This window comes from Bombina bombina, chromosome 5 (genome assembly GCF_027579735.1).
Source record: "Bombina bombina isolate aBomBom1 chromosome 5, aBomBom1.pri, whole genome shotgun sequence".
Lineage (NCBI taxonomy): Eukaryota > Metazoa > Chordata > Amphibia > Anura > Bombinatoridae > Bombina > Bombina bombina.
In genome coordinates this window covers 1012950046-1012972530 of record NC_069503.1, presented here as the reverse complement: position 1 = coordinate 1012972530, position 22485 = coordinate 1012950046, and the positions used below count along the sequence as shown (strand labels likewise).

General features: G+C 42.0%; 1 protein-coding gene across 1 annotated transcript in view; it reads left to right on the top strand.

The window, feature by feature from the left end:
• Positions 1–22485, top strand: part of UBR5 (ubiquitin protein ligase E3 component n-recognin 5) — an 877374-nt gene that overhangs the window by 514773 nt on the left and 340116 nt on the right. The window contains exon 21 of the mRNA XM_053715922.1: positions 13585–13748. Within this exon, the coding sequence (XP_053571897.1) occupies positions 13585–13748 (164 nt within the window). The remainder of the gene's footprint in view (positions 1–13584; positions 13749–22485) is intronic.

The window sequence follows — 22485 nt, the reverse complement described above, 5'->3', positions numbered from 1 at the left end:
TCCAAGGGTTACTCATGGAGTAAAGTCTGGATTCCCAGGATATTATCTTTTCTCCAAGATGATTTTGAGAAAAGGGTTGTCAGCTAGTTCTTTAAAAGGACAGATTTCTACTCTGTCTATTCTTTTGCACAAGCATCTGGCAGGTATTCTAGACGTTCAGGCATTTGGTCAGGCTTTGGTTAGAACCAAGCCTGTGGTTAAAAATGTTGCTCCGCCATGGAGCTTAAAGCTGGTTCTTAAGGTTCTTCAAGGAGTTCCATTTGAACCTTTTCATTCCATAGATATCAAACTTCTATCTTGGAAAGTTCCTTTTTGGTAGCTATTTCCTCGGCTCATAGAGTCTCCGAGTTATCTGCGTTGCAATGTGATTCTCCTTATCTGGTTCTCCGTACGGATAAGGTAGTCCTGTGTACCAACCTGGGTTTTTACCTAAGGTGGTATCTAACAAGAATATCACTCAAGAGATTGTTGTTCCATTCTTGTATCCTAATCCTTCTTCAAAGAAGGAACGTCTATTACACAATTTGGACGTGGTTCGTGTTTTAAAGTTTTACTTACAAGCTACTACAGATTTTCATCAAACATTCACCTTGTTTGTTGTCTATTCTGGACAGAGGAGAGGTCAAAGGACTTCAGCAACCTCTCTGTCTTTTTGGTTAAAAAGCATAATTCATTTAGCTTATGAGACTGCTGGACAGCAGCCTCCTGAAGGGATTACAGCTCATTCTACTAGAGCTGTGGTTTTCACTTGGGCCTTTTTTAAATGTGGCTTCTGTTGAACAGATTACAAGACGGAGTCTTGGTCTGCGTTTCATACTTTTTCAAATTTAACAAATTTGATACCTTGCTTCTTCTGAGGCTATTTTTGGGAGAAAGGGTTTTTTACAGGCAGTGGTAACTTCCGTTTAAGTACCTGCCTTGTCCCTCCCATCATCCGTGTACTTTAGCTTTGGTATTGGTATCCCATAAGTAATGGATGATCCGTGGACTGGATACACTTAACAAGAGAAAACATAATTTATGCTTACCTGATAAATTTATTTCTCTTGTAGTGTATCCAGTCCACGGCCCGCCCTGTCACTTTAAGGCAGGTAATTTTTCCATTAAACTACAGTCACCACTGCACCCTATGGTTTTCCTTTCTCTGCATGTTTTCGGTCGAATGACTGGTAATGGCAGTTAGGGGAGGAGCTATATAGCAGCTTTGCTGTGGGTGGACTCTTGCAACTTCCTGTTGGGAAGGAGAATATATCCCATAAGTAATGGATGATCCGTGGACTGGATACACTACAAGAGAAATAAATTTATCAGGTAAGCATAAATTATGTTATTTTAGATGCCGCTTTTCAATTAGCGAAATTAGCGGCGAAAAATTCAGGTTTTGCAATAGTGGCGCGCAGAGCGCTTTGGCTAAAATCTTGGTCGGCGGACGTCTCGTCCAAAAATAAATTACTTAATATTCCTTTCAAGGGTAAGACCCTATTCGGGCCAGAATTGAAAGAGATTATTTCAGACATCACTGGGGGAAAGGGCCATGCCCTTCCACAGGATAGACCTTTCAAAGCAAAAAATAAGTCTAATTTTCGTTCCTTTCGCAATTTCAGGAACGGACCGGCTTCTAGTTCTACAGCCTCTAGACAAGAGGGTAACGCATCCCAGTCCAAACCAGCATGGAAACCATTGCAAGGCTGGAACAAGGGAAAACAGGCCAAGAAGCCTGCTGCTCCAACCAAGTCAGCATGAAAGGATAGCCCCCGATCCGGGACCGGATCTGGTGGGGGGCAGACTCTCTCTCTTGGTTCAGGCTTGGGCAAGAGATGTTCCAGACCCCTGGGCTTTAGAGATTGTCTCTCAGGGGTATCTCCTAGAATTCATGGACCTTGCACCAAAGGGAAGGTTTCATCTTTCTCGCTTGTCTTCAGACCAGACAAAGAGACGGGCATTCTTACATTGCGTAGAAGACCTTTTCAAAATGGGAGTGATTCACCCAGTTCCAAAAGCAGAACAAGGACTGGGTTTTTACTCAAACCTGTTTGTAGTTCCCAAAAAGGAGGGAATGTTCAGGCCAATTCTGGACTTAAAAATCCTAAACAAATTTCTTTCAAGATGGAAACAATTCGAACAATTCTGCCTATGATCCAGGAAGGTCAATATATGACTACTGTGGACCTAAAGGATGCATACCTGCATATTCCAATCCACAAAAATCACCATCAGTTCCTAAGATTCGCCTTTCTGGACAAGCATTACCAGTTTGTGGCCCTTCCCTTCGGGTTGGCCACCACTCCAAGAATTTTCACAAAGGTGCTAGGGTCACTTCTAGCGGTACTAAGACCGCGGGGCATTGCAGTAGCGCCTTACCTAGACGACATCTTAATACAGGCGTCGTCTCTTCCCAGAGCCCAGGCTCATATGGAAATTGTTCTAGCCTTTCTAAGGTCTCACGGGTGGAAGGTGAACGTAGAAAAAAGTTCTCTGTCCCCGGTCACAAGGGTTCCCTTCCTGGGAACAATAATAGATTCAGCAGAAATGAAAATCTTTCTGACGGAGGTCAGGAAGTCAAAACTCTCAATAGCTTGTCGAGTTCTTCATGCCATTGCTCAGCCGTCTGTGGCTCAGTGCATGGAGGTTATAGGTCTAATGGTGGCGGCAATGGACATTGTCCCATTTGCCAGAATTCATCTAAGACCACTTCAATTGTGCATGCTCAAGCAATGGAATGGGGATTATGCAGACTTGTCTCCCCAGATACAGATGGACCAGGAAACCAGAGACTCGCTTCTCTGCTGGTTGGCTCAGGATCACTTGTCGCAGGGAATGAGTTTCCGCAGACCAGAGTGCATCATTGTCACGACCGATGCCAGTCTCCTAGGCTGGGGCGCGGTCTGGGACTCCCTGAAAGCTCAGGGTCTATGGTCTCGGGAAGAATCTCTTCTCCCGATAAACATTTTGGAATTAAGAGCGATATTCAATACGCTCCTGCCTTGGCCTCAACTAGCGAAGGCCAAGTTCATAAGATTTCAGTCGGACAACATGACTGTAGCGTACATCAATCATCAGGGAGGAACGAAGAGTTCCCTGGCGATGAGAGAAGCATCCAAGATCATCAAATGGGCGGAGGATCACTCCTGCCATCTATCTGCAATTCACATCCCAGGAGTAGACAACTGGGAGGCGGATTATTTGAGTCGTCAGACTTTCCATCCGGGGGAGTGGGAACTTCACCCGGAGGTCTTTGCCCAGTTAACTCAACTATGGGGCATTCCAGATCTGGATCTGATGGCGTCTCGTCAGAATTCCAAGGTTCCACGCTACGGGTCCAGGTCCAGGGATCCCAAGGCGACATTGGTGGCGCCTTGGTCATTCAATCTAGCGTATGTCTTTCCACCGTTTCCTCTACTCCCCAGGCTAGTAGCCAGGATCAATCAGGAGAAGGCTTCGGTGATTCTAATAGCTCCTGCGTGGCCACGCAGGACTTGGTATGCAGACCTGGTGAATATGTCATCGGTTTCACCATGGAAGCTACCATTGAGACATGACCTTCTAGTGCAAGGCCCATTCGAACATCCGATCCTAGTTTCTCTGCAGCTGACTGCTTGGAGATTGAACGATTGATTCTATCTAAGCGTGGGTTTTCGGAATCAGTTATAGATACTCTGGTTCAGGCCAGAAAGCCTGTAACCAGGAGAATTTACCATAAGATATGGCAGAAATATCTCTATTGGTGCGAATCCAAGGGTTACTCATGGAGTAAAATTAGAATTCCAAAGATTCTTTCCTTTCTCCAAGAAGGTTTGGAGAAAGGTCTGTCAGCTAGTTCTTTAAAGGGGCAGATATCTGCTCTGTCTGTCTTGTTACACAAACGTCTGGCAGTTGTGCCAGATGTTCAGGCGTTCGTACAGGCGTTGGTCAGAATCAAGCCTGTCTACAGACCTGTGACTCCTCTGTGGAGTCTAAATCTAGTTCTTTCAGTTCTTCAAGGGGTTCCGTTTGAACCTTTACATTCCATAGATATTAAGTTACTATCTTGGAAAGTTTTGTTTTCTTTCATGTAATTAGCAAGAGTCCATGAGCTAGTGACGTATGGGATATACATTCCTACCAGGAGGGGCAAAGTTTCCCAAACCTCAAAATGCCTATAAATACACCCCTCACCACACCCACAATTCAGTTTTACAAACTTTGCCTCCGATGGAGGTGGTGAAGTAAGTTTGTGCTAGATTCTACGTTGATATGCGCTCCGCAGCAAGTTGGAGCCCGGTTTTCCTCTCAGCGTGCAGTGAATGTCAGAGGGATGTGAGGAGAGTATTGCCTATTTGAATGCAGTGATCTCCTTCTACGGGGTCTATTTCATAGGTTCTCTGTTATCGGTCGTAGAGATTCATCTCTTACCTCCCTTTTCAGATCGACGATATACTCTTATATATACCATTACCTCTGCTGATTCTCGTTTCAGTACTGGTTTGGCTATCTGCTATATGTAGATGAGTGTCCTGGGGTAAGTAAGTCTTATTTTCTGTGACACTCCTAGCTATGGTTGGGCACTTTGTTTATAAAGTTCTAAATATATGTATTCAAACATTTATTTGCCTTGACTCAGAATGTTCAACTTTCCTTATTTTCAGACAGTCAGTTTCATATTTGGGATAATGCATTTTAATTTAACATTTTTCTTACCTTAAAATTTGACTTTTCCCTGTGGGCTGTTAGGCTCGCGGGGGCTGAAAATGCTTCATTTTATTGCGTCATTCTTGGCGCGGACTTTTTTGGCGCAAAAATTCTATTTCCGTTTCCGGCGTCATACGTGTCGCCGGAAGTTGCGTCATTTTTGGCGCCAGAAAGCATTTAGGCGCCAAATAATGTGGGCGTCTTATTTGGCGCGAAAAAATATGGGCGTCACTTTTGTCTCCACATTATTTAAGTCTCATTTTTTATTGCTTCTGGTTGCTAGAAGCTTGTTCTTTGGCATTTTTTCCCATTCCTGAAACTGTCATTTAAGGAATTTGATCAATTTTGCTTTATATATATGTTGTTTTTTCTCTTACATATTGCAAGATGTCTCACGTTGCATCTGAGTCAGAAGATACTACAGGAAAATCGCTGTCAAGTGCTGAATCTACCAAAGCTAAGTGTATCTGCTGTAAACTTTTGGTAGCTATTCCTCCAGCTGTTGTTTGTATTGATTGTCATGACAAACTTGTTAAAGCAGATAATATTTCCTTTAGTAAAGTACCATTGCCTGTTGCAGTTCCTTAAACATCTAAGGTGCAGAATGTTCCTGATAATATAGAGATTTTGTTTCTGAATCCATAAAGAAGGCTATGTCTGTTATTTCTCCTTCTAGTAAACGTAAAAAATCTTTTAAAACTTCTCTCCCTACAGATGAATTTTTAAATGAACATCATCATTCTGATTCTGATGATTCCTCTGGTTCAGAGGATTCTGTCTCAGAGGTTGATGCTGATAAATCTTCATATTTTAAAATGGAATTTATTCGTTCTTTACTTAAAGAAGTACTAATTGCTTTAGAAATAGAGGATTCTGGTCCTCTTGATACTAATTCTAAACGTTTAGATAAGGTATTTAAAGCTCCTGTGGTTATTCCAGAAGTTTTTCCTGTTCCTAATGCTATTTCTGCAGTAATTTCCAAAGAATGGGATAATTTGGGTAATTCATTTACTCCTTCTAAACGTTTTAAGCAATTATATCCTGTGCCGTCTGACAGATTAGAATTTTGGGACAAGATCCCTAAAGTTGATGGGGCTATTTCTACCCTTGCTAAACGTACTACTATTCCTACGTCAGATGGTACTTCGTTTAAGGATCCTCTAGATAGGAAAATTGAATCCTTTCTAAGAAAAGCTTATCTGTGTTCAGGTAATCTTCTTAGACCTGCTATATCTTTGGCTGATGTTGCTGCAGCTTCAACTTTTTGGTTGGAAACTTTAGCGCAACAAGTAACACATCGTGATTCTCATGATATTATTATTCTTCTTCAGCATGCTAATAATTTTATCTGTGATGCCATTTTTGATATTATCAGAGTTGATGTCAGGTTTATGTCTCTAGCTATTTTAGCTAGAAGAGCTTTATGGCTTAAAACTTGGAATGCTGATATGGCTTCTAAATCAACTTTACTTTCCATTTCTTTCCAGGGTAACAAATTATTTGGTTCTCAGTTGGATTCCATTATTTCAACTGTTACTGGTGGGAAAGGAACTTTTTTACCACAGGATAAAAAATCTAAAGGTAAAAACAGGGCTAATAATCGTTTTCGTTCCTTTCGTTTCAACAAAGAACAAAAGCCTGATCCTTCATCCTCAGGAGCAGTTTCAGTTTGGAGACCATCTCCAGTCTGGAATAAATCCAAGCCAGCTAGAAAGGCAAAGCCTGCTTCTAAGTCCACATGAAGGTGCGGCCCTCATTCTAGCTCAGCTGGTAGGGGGCAGGTTACGTTTTTTCAAGGAAATTTGGATCAATTCTGTTCACAATCTTTGGATTCAGAGCATTGTTTCAGAAGGGTACAGAATTGGTTTCAAGTTGAGACCTCCTGCAAAGAGATTTTTTCTTTCCCGTGTCCCAGTAAATCCAGTAAAAGCTCAAGCATTTCTGAAATGTGTTTCAGATCTAGAGTTGACTGGAGTAATTATGCCAGTTCCAGTTCCGGAACAGGGGATGGGGTTTTATTCAAATCTCTTCATTGTACCAAAGAAGGAGAATTCTTTCAGACCAGTTCTGGATCTAAAAATATTGAATCGTTATGTAAGGATACCAACGTTCAAGATGGTAACTGTAAGGACTATCTTACCTTTTGTTCAGCAAGGGAATTATATGTCCACAATAGATTTACAAGATGCATATCCGCATATTCCGATTCATCCAGATCATTATCAGTTCCTGAGATTCTCGTTTCTGGACAAGCATTACCAATTTGTGGCTCTGCCGTTTGGCCTAGCTACAGCTCCAAGAATTTTTACAAAGGTTCTCGGTGCCCTGCTGTCTGTAATCAGAGAACAGGGTATTGTGGTATTTCCTTATTTGGACGATATCTTGGTACTTGCTCAGTCTTTACATTTAGCAGAATCTCATACGAATCGACTTGTGTTGTTTCTTCAAGATCATGGTTGGAGGATCAATTCACCAAAAAGTTCTTTGATTCCTCAGACAAGGGTAACCTTTCTGGGTTTCCAGATGGATTCAGTGTCCATGACTCTGTCTTTAACAGACAAGAGACGTCTAAAGTTGATTGCAGCTTGTCGAAACCTTCAGTCACAATCATTCCCTTCGGTAGCCTTATGCATGGAAATTCTAGGTCTTATGACTGCTGCATCGGACGCGATCCCCTTTGCTCGTTTTCACATGCGACCTCTTCAGCTCTGTATGCTGAAGCAATGGTGCAAGGATTACACGAAGATATCTCAATTAATATCTTTAAAACCGATTGTTCGACACTCTCTAACATGGTGGACAGATCACCATCGTTTAATTCAGGGGGCTTCTTTTGTGCTTCCGACCTGGACTGTAATTTCAACAGATGCAAGTCTCACAGGTTGGGGAGCTGTGTGGGGATCTCTGACGGCACAAGGAGTTTGGGAATCTCAGGAGGTGAGATTACCGATCAATATTTTGGAACTCCGTGCAATTTTCAGAGCTCTTCAGTTATTGCCTCTTCTGAAGAGAGAATCGTTCATTTGTTTTCAGACAGACATCAATCATCAAGGAGGGACTCAGTCCTCTGGCTATGAAAGAAGTATCTCGAATTTTGGTTTGGGCGGAATCCAGCTCCTGTCTAATCTCTACGGTTCATATCCCAGGTGTAGACAATTGGGAAGCGGATTATCTCAGTCGCCAAACGTTGCATCCGGGCGAATGGTCTCTTCACCCAGAGGTATTTCTTCAGATTGTTCAAATGTGGGAATTTCCAGAAATAGATCTGATGGCGTCCCATCTAAACAAGAAACTTCCCAGGTATCTGTCCAGATCCCGGGATCCTCAGGCGGAGGCAGTGGATGCATTATCACTTCCTTGGAAGTATCATCCTGCCTATATCTTTCTGCCTCTAGTTCTTCTTCCAAGAGTAATCTCCAAGATTCTGAAGGAATGCTCGTTTGTTCTGCTGGTAGCTCCGGCATGGCCTCACAGGTTTTGGTATGCAGATCTTGTCCGGATGGCCTCTTGCCAACCGTGGACTCTTCCGTTAAGACCAGACCTTCTGTCACAAGGTCCTTTTTTCCATCAGGATCTGAAATCCTTAAATTTAAAGGTATGGAGATTGAACGCTTGATTCTTGGTCAAAGAGGTTTCTCTGACTCTGTGATTAATACTATGTTACAGGCTCGTAAATCTGTATCTCGAGAGATATATTATAGAGTCTGGAAGACTTATATTTCTTGGTGTCTTTCTCATCATTTTTCCTGGCATTCTTTTAGAATACCGAGAATTTTACAGTTTCTTCAGGATGGTTTAGATAAGGGTTTGTCCGCAAGTTCTTTGAAAGGACAAATCTCTGCTCTTTCTGTTCTTTTTCACAGAAAGATTGCTATTCTTCCTGATATTCATTGTTTTGTACAAGCTTTGGTTCGTATAAAACCTGTCATTAAGTCAATTTCTCCTCCTTGGAGTTTGAATTTGGTTCTGGGAGCTCTTCATGCTCCTCCGTTTGAACCTATGCATTCATTGGACATTAAATTACTTTCTTGGAAAGTTTTGTTCCTTTTGGCCATCTCTTCTGCCAGAAGAGTTTCTGAATTATCTGCTCTTTCTTGTGAGTCTCCTTTTCTGATTTTTCATCAGGATAAGGCGGTGTTGCGAACTTCTTTTGAATTTTTACCTAAAGTTGTGAATTCCAACAACATTAGTAGAGAAATTGTGGTTCCTTCATTATGTCCTAATCCTAAGAATTCTAAGGAGAAATCGTTGCATTCTTTGGATGTTGTTAGAGCTTTGAAATATTATGTTGAAGCTACGAAATCTTTTCGTAAGACTTCTAGTCTATTTGTTATCTTTTCCGGTTCTAGAAAAGGCCAGAAAGCTTCTGCTATTTCTTTGGCATCTTGGTTGAAATCTTTAATTCATCTTGCCTATGTTGAGTCGGGTAAAACTCCGCCTCAGAGAATTACAGCTCATTCTACTAGGTCAGTTTCTACTTCCTGGGCGTTTAGGAATGAAGCTTCGGTTGACCAGATCTGCAAAGCAGCAACTTGGTCCTCTTTGCATACTTTTACTAAATTCTACCATTTTGATGTATTTTCTTCTTCTGAAGCAGTTTTTGGTAGAAAAGTACTTCAGGCAGCGGTTTCAGTTTGAATCTTCTGCTTATGTTTTTCGTTAAACTTTATTTTGGGTGTGGATTATTTTCAGCAGGAATTGGCTGTCTTTATTTTATCCCTCCCTCTCTAGTGACTCTTGTGTGGAAAGATCCACATCTTGGGTAGTCATATCCCATACGTCACTAGCTCATGGACTCTTGCTAATTACATGAAAGAAAACATAATTTATGTAAGAACTTACCTGATAAATTCATTTCTTTCATATTAGCAAGAGTCCATGAGGCCCGCCCTTTTTTTGTGGTGGTTATGATTTTGTATAAAGCACAATTATTCCAATTCCTTATTTTATATGCTTTCGCACTTTATCACCCCACTTCTTGGCTATTCGTTAAACTGAATTGTGGGTGTGGTGAGGGGTGTATTTATAGGCATTTTGAGGTTTGGGAAACTTTGCCCCTCCTGGTAGGAATGTATATCCCATACGTCACTAGCTCATGGACTCTTGCTAATATGAAAGAAATGAATTTATCAGGTAAGTTCTTACATAAATTATGTTTTTGGTTGCTATTTCTTCTGCTAGAAGAGTTTCTGAATTGTCTGCTTTGCAGTGTAATTCACCCTATCTGGTGTTCCATACAGATAAGGTTGTTTTTCGTACCAAACCTGGTTTTCTTCCAAAAGTGGTTTCCAATAGGAATATTAACCAGGAGATAGTTGTTCCTTCTCTGTGTCCTAATCCAGTTTCTAAAAAGGAACGCTTGTTACACAATCTAGATGTGGTTCGTGCTTTAAAATTCTATTTAGAAGCAACAAAAGATTTCAGACAGACATCTTCATTGTTTGTCGTCTATTCTGGTAAGAGGAGAGGTCAGAAAGCTACTGCTACCTCTCTTTCCTTCTGGTTAAAAAGCATCATCCGATTGGCTTATGAGACTGCCGGACGGCAGCCTCCTGAACGAATTACTGCTCATTCTACTAGAGCTGTGGCTTCCACATGGGCCTTCAAGAACGAGGCTTCTGTTGAACAGATCTGTAAGGCAGCGACGTGGTCTTCTCCATACTTTTGCCAAATTTTACAAATTCGATACTTATGCTTCTTCGGAGGCTATTTTTGGGATAAAGGTTTTACAAGCAGTGGTGCCTTCCGTTTAGGTTCCCTGACTTGCTCCCTCCCTTCATCCGTATTCTAAAGCTTTGGTATTGGTTCCCACAAGTAAGGATGAAGCAGTGGACCCGGACACACCAATGTAGGAGAAAACAGAATTTATGTTTACCTGATAAATTTCTTTCTCCTACGGTGTGTCCGGTCCACGGCCCGCCCTGGCTTTTAGTCAGGTTTAAAATTTTTGTTTTTGTACACTACTGTCACCACTGCACCCTATGGTTCTCCTTTTTCTCCTAACCGTCGGTCGAATGACTGGGGGGCGGAGCTAGAGGGGGAGCTATATGGACAGCTCTGCTGTTGTGCTCTCTTTGCCATTTCCTGTAGGGAATGAGAATATCCCACAAGTAAGGATGAAGCCGTGGACCGGACACACACCGTAGGAGAAAGAAATTTATCAGGTAAACATAAATTCTGTTTTTGCATATGAAACTGCTGGAGAGCAGCCTCATGACAGTTACGGCTCATTCCACTAGGGCTGTTTATTCCTTATGGTCATTCAAAGATGAAGCTTCTGTAGAACAGATTTGCAAGGCTGCAACTTGGTCTTCTCTTCACACTTTTTCAAAATTTTACAAATTTGATACTTTTGCCTCGGCTGAGGCTGCTTTTGGGAGAAAGGTTCTTCAAGCAGTGGTGTCTTCCATTTAGGTTGTCCCTCCCTTATCATCTGTGTACTCTAGCTTTGCTATTGTATCCCACAAGTAAGGATTAAATCCGTGGACTCATCGTGTCTTTAAAAAGAAAAAAAAATTATGCTTACCTGACAAATTTGTTTCTTTTTAGACACGATTAGTTCACGGCCCGCACTGTTCTTTGAGACAGGTTATTAATTTTTGTAAACTTCAGACACCTCTGCATCTTGGCTTTTTCTTTCTCTTCCTAACTTCGGTCGAATGACTGGAGTGGGAGGGAGGGGAGGAGCTATATTTAGCAGCTCTGCTGTGGTGCTCTTTGCTGCCTCCTGCTGACCTGGAGGTGAAATCCCACAAGTAAGTCTGAAATCCGTGGACTCCTCGTGTCTAAAAAGAAACAAATTTATCAGGTAAGCATAAATTATTACAGCCTTTCCACTTTATTGGTGGGCTCGCTGGCTGTTTGGCTTCTGGCTGTTGCAGCCAGATGGTGCCTTTTGAGTCGGTTCTGTTTTTGCAGGATGACATATGCTTCGTGCCTGTGGGTGAGTGAGCAGTTGTCTTTCATTTTCTCTCCCCTTAGGGGGATCAGGATATACCATAGTAATCCGCCTGATGCACGGAGGGGGGCCCCTCTGCCTTGTGTGTACAGTGTCATGTAGGGGCGGATTCTGGTATTGTGCTAACACTGTTGTTCATTGTGGTCTTCCTTTGTCTGGGAGTATACCTTGTAGGGAAGGGTTCTGGGTATGGGACCCGAGATTGTACTGTTCTGGCTTGGTGGTTTAGCATGCCAGTCTGGTTACATATGTTCAGGGTTTGCCTACCCTTGGATAGCGTTTAGTCATTTATGAACGGGGAATTTACCCTTGGACATTCCAGTCCTTTTTGGTGCTGGATCCATTGCCTCGATGAAGCAGTCCATGTAGCCTAATGGTTGGTTTTGGGGCTCTGCACCTCAAGGGTTGTTGGTTCGAATCCAGGTGTTGGGGCTGGTTATACTGGAATGGTTTGAGACCTATTGGCTTGGTCCAGCTTTGACCGTGTTCTTCTCCAGATCTTGAGATCTCTCCATAGGTGGAGCTTAGCTGAGTTTTTTTTAACTTTAAACAGGGAGCTGTTTTCTGCTGGGTTTTGGATGGATGTTTCCTGTTTTCCCTCTTTTTGCCTGGGAGGGAATGGGTTCTTGCACTTCCTAGAGGGTTCCCTCTGTGGGAGTTTCCTGGTGCAGTTCCTAGCTTGATAGGCTAGTGTTTGTGACTGGTGTCTACTAGTCTTGTGTTGTAGTGTGAAAGCCAAGAGTTTCATCTGGCGCACGATAGGTGCTTATGGTGCTAATTTTTAGCAGTTCTGGGGAATATCGGTTCATTCCTCTATCGCTCTTTCATGAGTGCAAACTGCACTCTGTGTGAGTTATGGGATCGGCCTTGTTCCTCTGGGTTTGATTGGGACGGTCCTTGGTCATTTGCCCTTTCGTTCAGATATGGGTAGGGATTTTTTTCCCCTCCCTTACTTCTGGTTGGTCGTCGGAGTTTATTCTCTATTTCCTCTTTACCCTAGTCGCTGAGATTTTAGATCTCTTGTTGAGATTTTTTTTCTTTCCTTTTCCCTTCTGGGAATATGTGTAATTTGTACGGGCTTGGATCCAGCAGGACTTGTCTCTTCGGGGACTTAGTGCTCGGTGGAATCTAGCAATGTTGAGCGGTTTCTATCTGGGCCTTGCTGGATTTAACTGTTGGACAGTTACTTAGACCTTTCAGTCCTTTTATGTTCTGCTCTGTACAGCAGTTTTAGTTTGGTTTGGGTTATTTCATGCTGTGGTGCCCTTCGAATGGGCTGCCTTGTCTACCTGCCCTTTTTTTTACATTCAGTGTCCTCTATAGCTTGGGTATTGTTTTCCCAAAAGTAATGAATGCAGCTGTGGACTCTCCCTGTTTAAGAAGAAAAACATAAATTATGCTTACCTGATTATTTTCTTTTCTTCTGACGGGGAAAGTACACAGCTCCCCACCCACGTTTTTTTGTAGGGGGGCGGCCATGTTTTAGTTTATTCTTCTGGCACCTTTTTTTCACCTATTTCTCCTACTGTTCCTTGTTCCCTTGGCATAATGACTGGGGGATGAGGGAAGTGGTGGTGGTGGGGGGTCTTTGCCTCCTCTTGGTGGCCAAGTTCTGAATTCCCAAAAGTATTGAATGCAGCTGTGGATTCTCCCCGTCAGAAGAAATTTTTTTTTATCAGGTAAGCATAATTTATGTTTTTGCTAAAGTTTAATCATTGAACAAATGTAGATTACGCATGCTCCCTTTTATATTAATATATTTTCTATCAAAATGACTCATGCCTTTAAACACTTTTGTCTATCTTTACTCCTGGCCTAATTAATCTGTTTTGAACCAGAGTTTGCACATGCTTTATATTTAATATTATTGATATTATTATTGTTATTATAATACATATTCCACAGTGCTGTGCATGGGTACAATTCATTTAAATGTAAAAATGTCAAATTGTCAATAGAGGGCCGTGGGAACTTACAATCATACTTGTATTGCAATCTTATCTATTTTTATCATTTTCTTCAAGGGATGCCAGAGGTATGACACCATTCATGTCTTCTGTTAGCGGAAGAGCCTATCCAGCTGCCATCACTATTTTAGAAACAGCTCAGAAAATTGCAAAAGGTAAGGGAGGGTATGATTCCACAATTGTACTTTTTGGTTTATAATTTGTTTCTCCAACATAGGTGTGTCCGGTCCACGGCGTCATCCTTACTTGTGGGATATTCTCTTCCCCAACAGGAAATGGCAAAGAGCCCAGCAAAGCTGGTCACATGATCCCTCCTAGGCTCCGCCTACCCCAGTCATTCTCTTTGCCGTTGTACAGGCAACATCTCCACGGAGATGGCTTAGAGTTTTTTAGTGTTTAACTGTAGTTTTTCATTATTCAATCAAGAGTTTGTTATTTTCAAATAGTGCTGGTACGTACTATTTACTCAGAAACAGAAAAGAGATGAAGATTTCTGTTTGTATGAGGAAAATGATTTTAGCAACCGTCACTAAAATCCATGGCTGTTCCACACAGGACTGTTGAGAGCAATTAACTTCAGTTGGGGGAACAGTGAGCAGTCTCTTGCTGCTTGAGGTATGACACATTCTAACAAGACGATGTAATGCTGGAAGCTGTCATTTTCCCTATGGGATCCGGTAAGCCATGTTTATTACGATCGTAAATAAGGGCTTCACAAGGGCTTATTAAGACTGTAGACATTTTCTGGGCTAAATCGATCATATTTACACATATTTAGCCTTGAGGAATCATTTAATCTGGGTATTTTTTGTAAAATAATATCAGCAGGCACTGTTTTAGACACTTTATTCTATAGGGGCTTTCCCTAATCATAGTCAGAGCCTCATTTTCGCGCCGGTATGGCGCACTTGTTTTTGAGAACAGCATGGCATGCAGCTGCATGTGTGTGGAGCTCTGATACATAGAAAAGTCTTTCTGAAGGCATCATTTGGTATCGTATTCCCCTTTGGGCTTGGTTGGGTCTCAGCAAAGCAGATTCCAGGGACTGTAAAGGGGTTAAATATAAAAACGGCTCCGGTTCCGTTATTTTAAGGGTTAAAGCTTCCAAATTTGGTGTGCAATACTTTTAAGGCTTTAAGACACTGTGGTGAAAATTTGGTGAATTTTGAACAATTCCTTCATGTTTTTTCGCAATTGCAGTAACAAAGTGTGTTCAGTTTAAAATTTAAAGTGACAGTAACGGTTTTATTTTAAAACGTTTTTTGTACTTGGTTATCAAGTGTATGCCTGTTTAACATGTCTGAACTACCAGATAGACTGTGTTCTGAATGTGGGGAAGCCAGAATTCCCATTCATTTAAATAAATGTGATTTATGTGACAATGACAATGATGCCCAAGATGATTCCTCAAGTGAGGGGAGTAAGCATGGTACTGCATCATTCCCTCCTTCGTCTACACGAGTCTTGCCCACTCAGGAGGCCCCTAGTACATCTAGCGCGCCAATACTCCTTACTATGCAACAATTAACGGCTGTAATGGATTATTCTGTCAAAAACATTTTAGCCAAAATGAACACTTATCAGCGTAAGCGCGACTGCTCTGTTTTAGATACTGAAGAGCATGACGACGCTGATAATAATATTTCTGAAGGGCCCCTAACCCAGTCTGATGGGGCCAGGGAGGTTTTGTCTGAGGGAGAAATTACTGATTCACGGAACATTTCTCAACAAGCTGAACCTGATGTGATTACATTTAAATTTAAGTTGGAACATCTCCGCATTCTGCTTAAGGAGGTATTATCCACTCTGGATGATTGTGACAAGTTGGTCATCCCAGAGAAACTATGTAAAATGGACAAGTTCCTAGAGGTGCCGGGGCTCCCAGAAGCTTTTCCTATACCCAAGCGGGTGGCGGACATTGTTAATAAAGAATGGGAAAGGCCCGGTATTCCTTTCGTCCCTCCCCCCATATTTAAAAAATTGTTTCCTATGGTCGACCCCAGAAAGGACTTATGGCAGACAGTCCCCAAGGTCGAGGGAGCGGTTTCCACTGTAAACAAACGCACCACTATACCCATAGAGGATAGTTGTGCTTTCAAAGATCCTATGGATAAAAAATTAGAAGGTTTGCTTAAAAAGATGTTTGTTCAGCAGGGTTGCCTTCTACAACCAATTTCATGCATTGTCCCTGTCGCTACAGCCGCATGTTTCTGGTTCGATGAGCTAATAAAGGTGATCGATAGTGATTCTCCTCCTTATGAGGAGATTATGGACAGAATCAATGCTCTCAAATTGGCTAATTCTTTCACCCTAGACGCCACTTAGCAATTGGCGAGGTTAGCGGCTAAGAATTCTGGGTTTGCTATTGTGGCGCGCAGAGCGCTTTGGTTAAAATCTTGGTCGGCTGCTGCATCTTCCAAGAACAAGCTACTTAACATTCCTTTCAAGGGGAAAACGCTGTTTGGCCCTGACTTGAAAGAGATTATCTCTGATATCACTGGGGGTAAGGGCCACGCCCTTCCTCAGGATCGGCCTTTCAAGCCAAAAAATAAACCTAATTTTCGTCCCTTTCGTAGAAACGGACCAGCCCAAAGTGCTACGTCCTCTAAGCAAGAGGGTAATACTTCTCAAGCCAAGCCAGCTTGGTGACCAATTCATGGCTGGAACAAGGGAAAGCAGGCCAAGAAACCTGCCACTGCTACCAAGACAGCATGAAATGTTGGCCCCCGATCCGGGATCGGATCTGGTGGGGGGCAGACTCTCTCTCTTCGCTCAGGCTTGGGCAAGAGATGTTCTGGATCCTTGGGCGATAGAAATAGTCTCCCAAGGTTATCTTCTGGAATTCAAGGGACTTCCCCCGAGGGGGAGATTCCACAAGTCTCAGTTGTCTTCAGACCACATAAAAAGACAGGCATTCTTACATTGTGTAGAAGACCTGTTAAAAATGGGAGTGATTCATCCTGTTCCATTAAGAGAACAAGGGATGGGGTTCTACTCCATTCTGTTCATAGTTCCCAAAAAAGAGGGAACGTTCAGACCAATCTTAGATCTCAAGATCTTAAACAAGTTTCTCAAGGTTCCATCGTTCAAGATGGAAACCATTCGAACTATTCTTCCTTCCATCCAGGAAGGTCAATTCATGACCACGGTGGATTTAAAGGATGCGTATCTACATATTCCTATCCACAAGGAACATCATCGGTTCCTAAGGTTCGCATTCCTGGACAAGCATTACCAGTTCGTGGCGCTTCCTTTCGGATTAGCCACTGCCCCAAGGATTTTCACAAAGGTACGAGGGTCCCTTCTAGCTGTGCTAAGACCAAGGGGCATTGCTGTAGTACCTTACTTGGACGACATTCTGATTAAGCGTCGTCCCTTCCTCAAGCAAAGGCTCACACGGACATTGTCCTGGCCTTTCTCAGATGAACGTGGAAAAGAGTTCTCTATCTCCGTCAACAAGGGTTCCCTTCTTGGGAACAATAATAGACTCCTTAGAAATGAGGATTTTTCTGACAGAGGCCAGAAAAACAAAACTTCTAGACTCTTGTCGGATACTTCATTCTGTTCCTCTTCCTTCCATAGCTCAGTGCATGGAAGTAATCGGGTTGATGGTAGCGGCAATGGACATAGTTCCTTTTGCGCGCATTCATCTGAGACCATTACAACTGTGCATGCTCAGTCAGTGGAATGGGGACTATACAGACTTGTCTCCGAAGATACAAGTAAATCAGAGGACCAGAGACTCACTCCGTTGGTGGCTGTCCCTGGACAACCTGTCACAAGGGATGACATTCCGCAGACCAGAGTGGGTCATTGTCACGACCGACGCCAGTCTGATGGGCTGGGGCGCGGTCTGGGGATCCCTGAAAGCTCAGGGTCTTTGGTCTCTGGAAGAATCTCTTCTACCGATAAATACTCTGGAACTGAGAGCGATATTCAATGCTCTCAAGGCTTGGCCTCAGCTAGCGAGGGCCAAGTTCATACGGTTTCAATCAGACAACATGACAACTGTTGCGTACATCAACCATCAGGGGGGAGTTCCCTAGCGATGGAAGAAGTGACCAGAATCATTCTATGGGCGGAGTCTCACTCCTGCCACCTGTCTGCTATCCACATCCCAGGAGTGGAATATTGGGAAGCGGATTTTCTGAGTCGTCAGACATTGCATCCGGGGGAGTGGGAACTCCATCCGGAAATCTTTGCCCAAGTCACTCAGCTGTGGGGCATTCCAGACATGGATCTGATGGCCTCTCGTCAGAACTTCAAAGTTCCTTGCTACGGGTCCAGATCCAGGGATCCCAAGGCGGCTCTAGTGGATGCACTAGTAGCACCTTGGACCTTCAAACTAGCTTATGTGTTCCCGCCGTTTCCTCTCATCCCCAGGCTGGTAGCCAGGATTAATCAGGAGAGGGCGTCGGTGATCTTGATAGCTCCTGCGTGGCCACGCAGGACTTGGTATGCAGATCTGGTGAATATGTCATCGGCTCCACCTTGGAAGCTACCTTTGAGACGAGACCTGCTTGTTCAGGGTCCGTTCGAACATCCGAATCTGGTTTCACTCCAGCTGACTGCTTGGAGATTGAACGCTTGATCTTATCGAAGCGAGGATTCTCAGATTCTGTTATCGATACTCTTGTCCAGGCCAGAAAGCCTGTAACTAGAAAGATTTACCACAAAATTTTAAAAAATATATCTGTTGGTGTGAATCTAAAGGATTCCCTTGGGACAAGGTTATGATTCCTAAGATTCTATCCTTCCTTCAAGAAGGATTGGAAAAAGGATTATCTGCAAGTTCCCTGAAGGGACAGATTTCTGCCTTGTCTGTGTTACTTCACAAAAAGCTGGCAGCTGTGCCAGATGTTCAAGCCTTTGTTCAGGCTCTGGTTAGAATTAAGCCTGTTTACAAACCTTTGACTCCTCCTTGGAGTCTCAATTTAGTTCTTTCAGTTCTTCAGGGGGTTCCGTTTGAACCCTTACATTCCGTTGATATTAAGTTATTATCTTGGAAAGTTTTGTTTTTAGTTGCAATTTCTTCTGCTAGAAGAGTTTCAGAATTATCTGCTCTGCAGTGTTCTCCTCCTTATCTGGTGTTCCATGCAGATACGGTGGTTTTACGTACTAAACCTGGTTTTCTTCCAAAAGTTGTTTCTAACAAAAACATTAACCAGGAGCTTATCGTACCTTCTCTGTGTCCGAAACCAGTTTCAAAGAAGGAACGTTTGTTGCACAATTTGGATGTTGTTCGCGCTCTAAAATTCTATTTAGATGCTACAAAGGATTTTAGACAAACATCTTCCTTGTTTGTTGTTTATTCCGGTACAAGGAGAGGTCAAAAAGCAACTTCTACCTCTCTCTCTTTTTGGATTAAAAGCATCATCAGATTGGCTTACGAGACTGCCGGACGGCAGCCTCCCGAAAGAATCACAGCTCATTCCACTAGGGCTGTGGCTTCCACATGGGCCTTCAAGAACGAGGCTTCTGATGATCAGATATGTGGGGCAGCGACTTGGTCTTCACTGCACACTTTTACCAAATTTTACAAGTTTGATACTTTTGCTTCTTCTGAGGCTATTTTTGGGAGAAAGGTTTTGCAAGCCGTGGTGCCTTCCATTTAGGTGACCTGATTTGTTCCCTCCCTTCATCCGTGTCCTAAAGCTTTGGTATTGGTTCCCACAAGTAAGGATGACGCCGTGGACCGGACACACCTATGTTGGAGAAAACAGAATTTATGTTTACCTGATAAATTACTTTCTCCAACGGTGTGTCCGGTCCACGGCCCGCCCTGGTTTTTTTAATCAGGTCTGATAATTTATTTTCTTTAACTACAGTCACCACGGTACCATATGGTTTCTCCTATGCAAATATTCCTCCTTAACGTCGGTCGAATGACTGGGGTAGGCGGAGCCTAGGAGGGATCATGTGACCAGCTTTGCTGGGCTCTTTGCCATTTCCTGTTGGGGAAGAGAATATCCCACAAGTAAGGATGACGCCGTGGACCGGACACACCGTTGGAGAAAGTAATTTATCAGGTAAACATAAATTCTGTTTTTTACAAGTGCAGTGCTCACAAATGTGTATACAAGGACATTTTCCACTTAGCATATGCTCTTCAATCCTTTCTAAGCTGTACAAAATTGCTGTAAATGTTCAGTTGCCGTTTTGGAATTTTTGGCTTAGTAATTTAAGAAATGTGTGATTCTTATGTTTTGCCTTTAAAGGGGCATTAAACAAAATAAATGCTAAATAGAATGAAGCATTCAAAGAAAAGATTTATCTGAGAAAAACATGTAGATGTATTCATCATCTGTTTAAAACTTTACACTGATTTTGTCAATATTTGGTGTCTATAAAGCATTGGGCGCTGCCATGTTGTAACTTAGGTTACCTTCCATGCTGTGGCCAATAAGGGACCGTTATAAATTGGTCATTAGTGTGCAGCCAATGTCTGTGTGGAACAGAACAGTGTTCTGCACTTTCATTTCTAACAGGAACTGAAAAGCTCACAATTTCAGAATGGAATTACAGGAAAAGGGGACAAACTAAATAATGAAATTATTTTGCAGAGTTTGTTTTATATATACAGTTTATCATTTTATATTACCATCTCAAAGTGTTTAATGTCCCTTTAATATTTCCTGAAAGTGAAGGCAATATTGCCTAGATTTTGTTTTCTTTAATGATGTTTCACAGCATTACGCTACTTAGGCTATACAAGGTCAAATCAGAAGATTTATGCGTGGACGGCATTAAAGATACTGCTGAAACCGTATAATTTGGTGTAAATTTGCAACAGGTTTACTCAAATGGTAGGCCACATTCGACAAGATGATCTCTAAGGTCTGACCAGTATATAACAAAAACATAATTTATGCTTACCTGAAAAATTCCTTTCTTTCATGGTGGTGGGTCCATGATCCTTTACTCATGGGACTCTACCGGATCTGGTCCAAATGTCCAATTGTACATCTAAACGAGATCGGCATACCAAATCCAGCGAGGCTACACTGGATTACAAAAGGCTTCTTGATTTATTTTGGAAATAACTGAGAATAAGAACAAGAGGAGGAAACGCATAAGCAGGCTGATATTACCATTGAACTGCTAGAACATCCACTGCTTGAGGATCCCTGGACTTCGCGACATACCTGCGGAATTTGTTGTTCAAATGAGAGGCCATCAGGTTTATATTTGGAAGACCCCAAAGATCCACAATAAGATTGAAAAAATCCTGATGAAGAGACCATTTCCCTGGATGAAAAGACTGAGAGTTTGCTTCAAAATTGTTCACTCCTGGGCTGTGAACTGCAGAAATTAGGCAAGAATTGGCTTCTGCTTAAGAGAGTATTTAAGATACATCCGTCATAAATAATCCAAAAAGAGATAAAGCACAAAGGTATATTTAAGTGGTGCAGATCTGTCAATGGCTCCACACCAAACTCTCCAACGTAATCACAGTCCAATGAGACAGCAGCACTCACCAAAACTTTATAATCTACCCATTTATTGGGTGGATTATAATATACATACTGGATATATACTGTATATAATGTACATACTGGAAACACATCTCCCTTATATAGGCACAGGTATACAATACCCCACCCCTGCTTAACTTATTTAAATGGTCATAAAATACAATGAAACTGTTCCTCCTAGTGGTTACAATACAAATTGTACATGTATACATCTACATACTAATTGCACAAATGCATAAATTACATATATTTATTTAAAAACATATATAGATAAACTTTCAAACATATAGAAGTGCCCATAAATAAAGCTAGAGTGGCTGTGTGTGTGTATGTGTATATATATTTATCTGTATGTATATATATATATATATATTTTTACAGCTTTTAAGGAAGAAAAATCTGAAGAGATCACAGTAGTGTTCTCTCCAAAAAAGGGCAGGGATTTCAGCACTCCGTATAGTTATTGTGTGCTATACACACATATAGTGATTATTTAAGAAATAGGTGTTACAGGCTTCCACGCAAACAATCAACTTCTGGGTCCCCTAAACCAAAACCACACAGTTTAGTTAAGAATAAAATAATTTTATTTATGCAGACAAAAAATAAAAAGTGTAAATTAAATCAAAAATGTATTCAGTACAATAAGTACAAAGATAAAGCTGGCCAGCTCTCTCAGGTTGATATGATGCAGGTACAAGCCATAATATAGACTTTTGAGTTATTAAGCAACACCCCTACCAGGGGGTAGCCCTGTCAGCCAACAGGAATCTGCTACCATGGATAATACTGGGGATCCATGCGTAATCACTCATATGATACACAAAACGGAAATGACAACACCTATCTCAGAGGGTAACACTAAACAAGTCAGGAGTCTTGTTACCTTGAGAAAGAAATTAGGATCTATGCCAGTTACTTTTGTGCTTAAATATAACAATGTAACAAAGAATTACATACTTATATATTTACACATTAGTATTGAGATCACAACACCCTGACCAGAGGGTAGCACCAATGTTAACAGAGGTTCCGGCTACCTTAGTACTCAATAGGGATCTATGTATCTCTAATAAAAAATGTGTAATCACAGCGTTAGTAAGAATACTTATATAGTGCAAGCAGTATATACAATGTATTAAATGGAACTTGTCACATCCTCCATGATTGTATTTTAAAGCTTAAGTATATCAACTTAAGTGCATTTTCCAGAAAAGTACATTCCATTGCAGACTCGTAAGTCCATGAATACTTTACAAATCACTTAGTTGCGTCTGTAGACCTTCTCCTTTTAAGCTTGGTGCCAGATCCGGATGCGGTGCTTGCTTGCTGTAGTTAGAAACGCTGTGTGCTGCATCAAGTATCAATCAGGGGCTGGTTCTCAGCTGTGCAAATGACGTCACACGCCAACGGCCGT